This window comes from Oryx dammah, unplaced genomic scaffold, assembly GCF_014754425.2.
Source record: "Oryx dammah isolate SB20612 unplaced genomic scaffold, SCBI_Odam_1.1 HiC_scaffold_8, whole genome shotgun sequence".
NCBI lineage: Eukaryota > Metazoa > Chordata > Mammalia > Artiodactyla > Bovidae > Oryx > Oryx dammah.
The window spans coordinates 1,361,964-1,371,919 of NW_024070192.1; the positions used below are offsets into that span (position 1 = coordinate 1,361,964).

Genomic DNA, 9,956 nt, shown 5'->3' on the forward strand with positions numbered 1-9,956 from the left:
CCCCCCTTCATCGTCCTCCCACCACGCCCCCCCCCTCCTCCGGGCACGCCCCTCCCTTCCCTACGCCTAGCCTGCTGTTTAACACACAGACGCCCAATAAAAGCTCATTTTTTCAAAGAAACAAGGCAGGATGGGAGGGCGGAGGGATAGAGGACCAGGGTGAGCGCCGACTCACCGGTACTGCTCTCTGGCCTGCATGATGACGAAGTCCCACTTGTAGTTGATTTTTTTGTTCAAGAAATTGTAGTTTTCCTAGAGGAGGAAGACAAAATGAGAACGCTGAGCCTCAGGAGCTCTGCTGTGTGCAGTGGGCAGGGAGCCCTAAGTCAACCAGGAGACCTAGCCAAACGCCCCTCCCACCCCGCTGCGCAAAGGCGTTCATTCGCAGGGTGATGCCGAATCCTCAACAAGCTTTCACAACAGAAGCCACAGGTGGGCTTGGATTGTTTTTGTAATAAATGTATCCTAGTCTGATTAGGAAGATGGGAGTTGTGTGGAGAAGACTGTGGAAACTTAACAGTCAACAGCAGAGCACCACAAACCCACAGAGCTACTGTGAAGGCGGCCCTTCTGAAAAGGCCTCTGGGGCTTCCCTGGCGGCTCAGGCAGTGAAGAACCTGCGGTGTGGGAGAGCTGGGCTCAGTCCCTGCGACGCGAAGACCCCCTGAAGAAGGGAATGGCAAGCCACTCCAGGATCTTGCCTGGAGAATGCCATGGACAGAGGAGCCTGGGGGGCTACAGTCCATGGGGTCGCAAAGAGTTGGACACAGTTGGGCAACTAACACTCTCACTTTCCAAAAGGAAACACAGCAAGATTGTTGCCATCTGCCCAGAAACCCAGCCTTCTGAGGATTGGGGTGTGTTCTCTGAGAAATCTGACTTATTCTGCCCAAAACAAAAGCCTGCACTGCTGTTTTCCCTTCTCACACTCAGGTTCAAATCTCTCCATCCTGGACCTAGAGATAGTCATGCTGAGCAATGTAAGTCAGACAGAGAAGGAGAAGTAGCCTGTGACGCCCCTTACATGTGGAATCTAAAAAGAAATGGTACAAAGAAACTTGTTTACAAAACAGAAAGAGACTCGCAGACTTAGAGAAGGAACTTGTGGTTGCCAGTGGGGAGGATGCCGAGAAGGGGTAGTCAGGGAGTCTGGGATGGACCTGTCCACACGGCTCTATTTAAAGTGGATAAACAAGGACCTCCTGTCCAGCACAGGGAACTCTGCTCAGCGTTGTGTGCCAGCCTGGACGGCAGAGGAGTCTGGGGGAGAATGGACACGTGTGTGCGTACGGCTGGGCCCTTTGCAGTCCAGCTGGCACTATTCCAATAGCATTAATCCGCTATACTCCACCACAGAATAAAAGGCGTTTAAAAAATCGGTCCATCCTATAACGTGCATTATCACACGTTAAGTCCTCTTACTTGGGGACAGAAAAAGGAAAGCAGTCGCTCCTGTGCGCCCAGGAGTTACTGAGACAAGGGCTTAAACTACAGCAGAAAAACCGTAGCACAACGTGGGAGAGAATTTACTCCACCCAGCTGCTTCCAAATATTAACATATGGGCGGATGATGGATGGACGCAGGGTGATGGATGGGGATGAGGGATGGAGGGGCGATGGGCGCCCATGAATGGAGTAACAGGGGGACGGGGGAAGCAGCTCGCGGCTACACTGCACTCAGTTACAAGCACCTATACTTGAAAGCGTCTCCGCACCTTCTCGTATTCCTCTAAAATCCCTTTCTTCTTGATATTCCGCTTGGCCAGATAGATGGCTGGAAAAGAAAACGACATCATTTTCCACCCTCATTGCGTTTCGAAACCCCTCTATCCACGAGGCTGCCGTGCTCAGCGTGGCAGACAGCACACTCCCAGACCCGCTCCCGCCCCCGCAGGAGCCACTCCTGACACAGACAAGGACGGACGCAAAGGTTGTGACGGCCACAGATGCCACCAAGACGCAGCGGGCATCTAGGCAGCACGGGAAGCCCTCACCAGGCCTGGGGTGGGCGCGGTTTACCGTAGTCGACGTCTTCAGCCGGCCACTGCTGGGTGGGCCAGAAGTACGGCGTCTAAGAGAGAAACCAGGGGGCCGGGCTGACACAGGCTGTGCACCCCAGGCCCCCCGCCACATAGCCTGAGACATGCCTCCGCCTCTGCCACCATTTCTAAAGCTCTGGGAGGATGTGAAGCCAACCAGTTACAGCTCCAGATGACGTCCCGCCCCACCAACACCCCAGGTCAAGGCCGAGGCTCACCTGAAATCGATAGAGGCTGCTGTCAGGCTTCAGAGTGAGGTTCTTGGGGTCCTGCAGGGGATAAATGTAGCCGTACTTGACGATGAAGTTGCCCAAGTTCTGGGCCTCTGGGGAGGAGCAGGTGAGACAAGGAAGTTAAGAGCAGAGGCCAAGGGCAGAAGCTCACTGCCCCACCCCTGCACAGCACCCCAAATGCCAGGACAGGCACCCCCATCCTCACAGCACTTTCGCCAAGAAGTGGGAGCAGCAGTTCCTGACCTTCACTGTGGACAAGCACCAGCTGGGGAGACGGTCCCAGAATGTCCTCCAGCCTGGTTGCCCCAGTGACAACTCAGTGCGTCTGGAGGGGAGCCAGTGAACCCCAGGGCTGACGGGGGCCAGGTTTGGGGTGATAGATGGGGACTTCCTGGAGGAACACCGTTGAGTCTGGAGAAACCCAGGAGCAGGGAGAGTGTCTCTGACCAACAGACCCTTCTTCACCCCATGACAGGCAGGAAGGGGCGATCGACTTCTGCCCCAAGCTGGACTCTGCCTGCACCCCGGGTCCAGACCCTCCGAGCTTCCCTCCACACTTCACAGGCATCTCCTTCCAGACCAAATGTACGTGTGCATCACCTCCTCCAGGAAGTCCTTCTTGACTGACTCCTCCCCAGTTATTCCTGACTTAGTAGTAGCAGTGGTCACTTCAGTCGTGTCTGACTCTTTGCAACCCCAGGCTCCCTTGTCCATGGGATTCTTCCAGCCAAGAATGGAGTGGGTTGCCATTCCCTGCTTCAGGGGATCTTCCTGACCCAGTAATCAAACTTGGGTCTCTCGCCTTGCAAGCAGATTCTTACTATCTCAGCCACCAGGGAAGCCTGTGCTTTACACACTCTCGGTATTTTATATGAAAAAACAACTGTGTCCCCCCGCTTATCACTCCTTCCATGGTGAGTCTGGCTGTTTTACTCACAAAGGCTTCATCACGCCAACTAAAAGGTCAGTTTCTCAGAGACACAGGCTGAGCCCCACCCAGCCGCGCCAGGGTGAGACCCACAGCAGCCCTCGGTCGGGCTGAGGACAGAAGGAGCGCTCACCCAGCCCGGAGATCCACAGACGCTGGCCGATCCACTGGAGAACGTCACTTCCTGCAAAGCAGAGGGGTCTGGCCAACGGCAGAGCCTCCCCGACACCCACCCACACGCCGCCTCCCAACTGGCCGCCTCCCTGTCCAGCTGTGATCTCGTCCTGCTGCTCAGATCCTCCAGGGACCTCCCTGAACCCCACCCCCCAACTATGTCCAGTCCGAACCCCCAGCCCATGATTCAGGGCCTCCCATAATGTGAGCCAGCCAGACTTTCACCTCATGTCCCCACCACCCCCTCAGCCTTCACCTCTCCGAGGTACTGACTCTCTTTTCTTATTGATACAGTAACAGGTGCCTGGACCGTCATCCATCAAGAGGGAAGTAAACACACTAAGTCTTGACCGTTGGGGAAAAAAACAGCCGCAAACAAGCTGTCCATGGAGCCCTGGACGGAGCTCAGTCCGGCAGTAACGAGAACCCCGATGGGAGGGGAAGGGGGTGCGCCAGGGTCGGGGTGTGGGTCTCTGATGCCACTATGTTCCCCAGCAAAACTCTGACGGCCAGCACTACATCCAAGCCTGGCTTTTCAGTCATCATAAAGGCTTCTGTCAAAGCAGAAGGACGAGACACTTTCTTAGGAACATCCTGTAGTCTTGTTTACAACTTCACACCGTGGAATGCGGGCTCCGTCTGCCCTTGTGCCCTGCACATCTGAGGGCTGGCCCGGTGGCAACGCATCGCAGATGGGAGGCCAGCGAGCAAGAAGGCAGCGGAGGCAGGTGGGGACAAGATCAGGGCACGGGGAGCCCGTCCCAAGGATTCACGCTGATCCAAGGGCCAGGACAGGCCGAGTCCCACCAGCAGCCAAGAGTGGACGCGGGACCTCAGGAAGCTGCCTGTCTCCTGCTCAGCCAGGCCCCGGCCCCTCAGCAGGACATGCTCCTCGTCGGAGGCGGCAGCGTCGTCTCACAACAAAGATGCACCCCAGCTCCGACGCCATCAAGCAAATGCCAACCACCACTCTTTCTAGCAACCCCAGCCTGCTTCCCAAGGGCTGAGCTGGGTGCCCTGCCTGAGTTGAAACTGGTCCACAAAACATACCACAGCGGGGAGGCAGGGTCTGAACCCCACTGCCTGTGCCTTGGGGTGGGGGGAACAGCACGGCTGAGGGGGGACAGCCGTACCCGCCCCTTCCTACACACGTCCTGGGGGCACACACGTCCAGCCACCCACTCCCCACATCCACGTGCTCACGGGGACGGCTCCCAGAGGGGCCCCTATGTCTCTCGCCTTTATTCAGCCCCTTGCTTATTCAAAAGCAGACTTCTTCACTGAAAATCCGACTTAAAATCCCAGGAGTGGGTGTGTTATTAGACGGTCCACCCCACGTCTCTACACAGAGGTGTGCACACCAAGAAGGGGAGCCCCCCGCCCCCAGCTGGCAGCAGACGGGTTAGCGCTCCCCACCAAGGAGCTGAGGGCCTTCGCATCCGCTTGGGCACTTCCTGAAATAGATCAGATAGGATTAGGGGACTCCCGGGGCATCCACCTTGGGATCTGTGCTGATCTCAGCTCGGACGTCAGCCCCGTCGTCCCCTAAGCCCCGGCCACCTGCCCTCCGAGGGGGCAGCGGTGCTGACCCAGTCTGCTTTGATCAGCGCTGATGCCGCACGACAGGGGCTCCGACTGCCACTGGGATTCACCCACGTAGGACAAACGAGGGGGACAGTGGCTGAGTGGGCAGCACCCCCAATCCGGGAACCGAGGGGGCCCCAGGTGCCAGGAAGGACAGCGGCCCACACACCTAGACGAGGGATGAGAGGCTGGACGCTGGACTCGTGTGTGGGTGTGTGCACGTGTGTGGTACATGTGTGTTAACTCTGCCACCGCAGTGCAAAAGCAGCCACCGACCATACATAAATGGGGACGTGGATCTGTTCCACTAAAACTTTATTCGCAAATACAGAACAGGGGCCACTTCTGGCCTGTGGGCTCTAGTTTGCCAGCACCTGTGTGTGGTCTGTTCGGGCCAAGACCACACTGCCAGACCGCTTACCTGTCACGGCGTGAGGGACGCTGACGACCGCGACCTTCTGGTTCTGCACCCTGACCCCTGTGTCTGGGTCCTGCATGTCCTTTACAAGGGCCTCGAGCTGCAAAACAGAGCCGCCCGGGCCAGCTGAGTGGCACCGAGGGAGCCAAAGACGCCAAGAGGAGCGCGGGGCGCTCACAGCCAGGAGCCCACTGCCGCCTCGGGCCACTGGGCGGCTGAGAGGCTCACAGCAGAGGGGAGCTAGGAGATGCCCTGGGAGGGCGGTGGCGGGGTGCTGCTCTTGGACATGGGTGGGGACCAAGGGGCCTCGGGCTGCAGGAGGCACCACTTCTGGACTCACGCCCGCCCATGAGCCTGGGAAGCACCTGCTCCTCCCAAGGCTGCCTGCCATTCGGACATGAGAGCCCGGGGCCCCAGTTCCCACGTTAGCTCCTAGAAGAAAGTCCACGTATACCCCAAAACTTGTATGAGATGAAATAGCAGCATTTCATGGAGTCCAAGCACCCATACATTGGAGAAGAAATAGAAACCCAAGTTATGAGTTAGAAACCTGAGTTTCTCCAGCAGAAAGTCAGGGGGGTTGATTCCTTCTCTTTGCATCAAAAAAAAAAAGAAAAATCTAGTTACAAAGGATTTGAAAATAACCTTCAGAGGAGGGATAATGAGAGTTATTTTAAAAACACAATGAGGGGAGTCAGATTTCTCCCTGGCAGGTGTCACACTTCTCAGAAAGGGGAGCTGATGGGAGGGGGAGCAGCAAAGGGGCCTCGAGAACATTCGGGGTTTGAGTCCACTGTCTTCAGACTTTCCCCAGGGAAGTCCCCCCGGAGTCTCTCCAGGGAGGAAACCACAGCACTCAGGCTGGTGGTCCCATCTCCGAGAGACTCTCTTATGGCGCCCACTCCTCAAATCCATAGCTTGAGGTCCTGGCCCCCAGGACCTCAGAATGTGACTGGATCAGGAAACAGGGTCTTTGCAAAGGTGACCAAGTTAAAAGGAGGTCATCAGGGCGGGCCTGGCTGGTGTCCACACACAGAGGAGCTTCCCTGGTGGCTCAGGCGGTAACAAATCCGCCTGCAATGCAGGAGATGCTCAGGAAACACAGGTTCGATCCCTGGGTCGGGAAGATCCCCTGGAGAAGGAAACGGCAACCCCCTCCTGTATTCTTGCCTGGGAAACCCCACAGGCAGAGGAGCCAGGTGGGCTCCTCGGGGAGCAAAGGGGTTGCAAAGAGTCAGATGTGACCAAGCGACTGACACACACACACACACCGGGAGGGGGGAGGGGGCGCCACGTGAGGACGCCAGCAGGGGACGGCCCCTCGGGGGCCCGCAGGGAGCCGCCTGGTGACAACTGCTCACGCCTTGGCCAGGGCGTGCACTCCAGGCCCTGCCTCTGCCGTCGTGGCCCAGCACAGCCGTGCAGACCCGGGTTCCAGCTCTGCCGCCGGCAGGAAGGCCCCACGCTCATCACAAATGGGGCCATCTGAGCCGCACCCCAGGTCCTCAGCGGGTGAGAGGCCCCATCTTTCAGCTCCGACTGCTGCCAACTCCTCCCTGCTCCTCCCTGTGTCTGGGGGCCCAGACACCGGCGGGGGGGATGGCCGCCTGCACTCCAGACGTCAGCCCCCCTCCAGCCCCCCAGACTCAGCCCCCCACGATCCTGGGCAGCAAGAGGATAGAGGGGGACCCGGGCCTTGCCTGACCCCGGGTGACCCCGAGCTGGGGGCAGGATGGGGGCGTTGGAGGCCACGTGCTGGGCGTGACTACTCCAGGGTCACCAGGAGCGGGAACCGTGGCCCACCTCCCACGCCCACATCGCTCCTGCAGGAGGGAGCTGTCACTCACAGGGCAAGATTGCAGGCTGGAATTTTCCTCCCAGCCCGAGAAGGTTCCCGGGGGACGATAATCATCAGCCCTTTTCTGCACAGCGGGCAAGTCAGCGCACCACGGAGTTGTCCGCCAACAGGGGACGAAGGAGCCCGCCCACCAGGGGCCAGCAGAGACCGGGTCACATCGCCCACGGCTCTCCGACCCCTGGGGGCACCACTCCTGGACGGGCCCCTCCCCAAAACCTGCTCTGCCCTCCGGACAGCCACCCAAGAGGCACCCCCAGGGCCCCGCCAGCTGCTGCGGGCTCTGCGTTTGTTTCTGCCGAGTCTCCCACTCACCAGTGGACGTGGCCCCCAGGAAACGTGTCACCTCCCCCGACCCCCAGGCTTGGTCGCCCGGCTCTGCCTGTGCCTGGCAGGTCCCCAGCCTCCAGGGCCCCCTCCAGCGCTGCTGCTGCTGACATGCGGGGCCAGAGGCCCTGTGCGCCCGGGGTCTGGCAGCACCTGCCTCCCTCAGAGATGCCAGGAGCAGCCCCCTCCCCACAGCATCCCCAGATGTCACTCAATGTCCTGTGGCCTTTTCTCTGCACCGTCATTCAAATCACCTAGGAAGCTTCTTTTTTTCAGAAACACCTATGTTTGGGCTCCACAGACTTAACGACTTAATTACCTCCTAAGTAAACCAGAAACTCTAAGGCTGGTGAGCTGACGGCCATAGTTTTGAAAGCGCCACCACGGTAGAGAGACCCTCCTCCCCTCTAACCAGAATCGTTTTTCTAACACGGGAACCAACGGGTTTTCTTCCTCCCCGACTTTAAACTGCCGAGCAGCTCCTCACTGAACACAGAAAGCGTCAAACCCCCAACCTCCGCAAGACGTGTGCGGACCCTGAGCTGTCCTTCACCACCAGCCCTTCTATCATCAACTTCTCGTGGCCCAAGCTAGTTGCCCACTCCCTGAGGCTCCCCCACGCCCCACCCGACTCCCGCGTCCAAGCCCCGGGTTTCCCTACATGCCGCTCTTCACTGCCTGTGTGTCAGTGGTGTTCGACTCTTGGGCCCCACGGACTGCAGCCCGCCAGGCTCCTCTGTCCACGGGCCTGCCCAGGCAGGAACACTGGAGTGGGTCATTATGTCCTCCAAGGGATCTTCCTGACCCAGGGATCGAACCCTGGTTTCCTTCATTCATAGGGGGATTCTTGACCACTGCACCACCTGGGGATCCAGATAGCACCACCGACTCATTGGACGTGAGTTTGAGCAAACTCCAGGAGACGGTGAAGGACAGAGGAGCCTGGCGTGTTGCAGACCGTGGGGTCACAAGGAGTCGGACACGGCTGAGACACTGACTCAACAACAACTCTCTGAGATGCTCTTCCCCAGGGAGACGATGCTGCGCCTCTGCTGTGCACCCTCACACCTCCACACCTGGCAGGCGCACAAGCTTAATGAGCTGAGTGGACCAAGGGGGACCAATGTCCCAGTGTAGCCCAAACTGCCCAGCTTTTAACACCGCAAGACAAATCAGGGCAGTTTTGACAATAGCTTGCTGAGCTCCAAGGGTTCAGGGCAGCTCTTACCGTCACAAAGGATTCAGCTAATTCTCCTCGGGATAAGCCTAAGACAGAGGACACTTAGCTGCAGATGGGAGCAGGCACGGGCAAGTGACCCCGGATGGAAGCCTCTGCCAACTTCCTCCAATACCAGTTATCTCAAGAGCCCAGAACAAGATGAGCCACTTCGTCCCCAAATACATCACCCCACAAGATGCGCTCCACCTGGCCCAAGTCCCCAGGACGGACACCCAGTGCCTGGCCACCTGGTCTGAAAAAGCCATGCAACAGGAGGCTCCTGACTTCTGCAGCCGGCCCGGAGAGCCGAGGGCCACAGATACACACAGCTGAACAAGCAACCTAGGGATGCTGGAAGCAGGGTGTCTCTCTAGCTTACAAATCACACCATTTCTGTGTGTACACACTAACCACACACACACACACTTTAAATAATGCCGCTTCGAATCAGCACGTTCATTTACTCTCTGGGCGCCTTCCGACAACGTCTGGAGACTGTCTCAGAAATGACCCAGCCGCGCCTCCTCTCCCGAGTAACAGGTTGCTTTTAGCCTCCAGCAGAACATCGATTGCCCCGCTCCAGACTCTCCACTATAAACAGGTTACAAGGAAACCTACCCGACACAGACTAAGACACACAGACAGACAGACGCACAGACAGACACGCACACACAGCAAACCGCCACTCAATAACATCAAGCGGCGCTAACCGACCACAAGGCCGCCCCAGCCCTGCCCACGTCCCCGCCGGCACTTCCCCGAGGTGGTCCCGGGAGGACCCAGCGGACGGCACCGCGCTCACCTTCCGCAGAAACGCCATCCTCGGCCTGTACTGCTGGCCTTGGTGTCGGATGGTCATCCTGGCCCCTGGGACTCAGAACCGGGACGCACGGGACGGAAGGGGAAGCCCCCGGAGAGCGAGCCCGCGGCCCCGAGCCCAGGCGGAGCGAGGCTGCCGGCCGCGCCCGCGACCCGCGGCCCCGGGAGCCCGAATCCGCGCCGGCCAATCAGCGCGCCGCACCCTCCCGGCGAGCGCTGCGCTGGCGGCCACCTGGCGCCAGGGGGCGGTGTCGGGCCGGCGGGCCGGGGGCGCCGCAGGTGAGGTGCGCCGGGGCGCCAGGATGCTCCGTGGTCCCGGGCGCCTGGATGCTCCGTGGTCCCGGGGCGAGCCCGGAGGCA

General features: G+C 59.0%; 1 protein-coding gene across 1 annotated transcript in view; it reads right to left on the reverse strand.

Moving 5' to 3' along the window:
- The window catches only part of RGS9 (regulator of G protein signaling 9), a 53,320-nt gene extending 43,605 nt beyond the window's left edge, over nt 1–9,715 (reverse strand). Inside the window, exons 1-7 of the mRNA XM_040244393.1 lie at nt 9,580–9,715; nt 5,380–5,476; nt 3,334–3,384; nt 2,258–2,364; nt 2,020–2,071; nt 1,716–1,774; nt 176–252 (exon numbers count right to left, since the gene is read on the reverse strand). Coding sequence (XP_040100327.1) covers nt 176–252; nt 1,716–1,774; nt 2,020–2,071; nt 2,258–2,364; nt 3,334–3,384; nt 5,380–5,476; nt 9,580–9,636 — 500 coding nt within the window. The 5' untranslated portion in view covers nt 9,637–9,715. The remainder of the gene's footprint in view (nt 1–175; nt 253–1,715; nt 1,775–2,019; nt 2,072–2,257; nt 2,365–3,333; nt 3,385–5,379; nt 5,477–9,579) is intronic.
- Nucleotides 9,716–9,956: the final 241 nt, after the last annotated feature.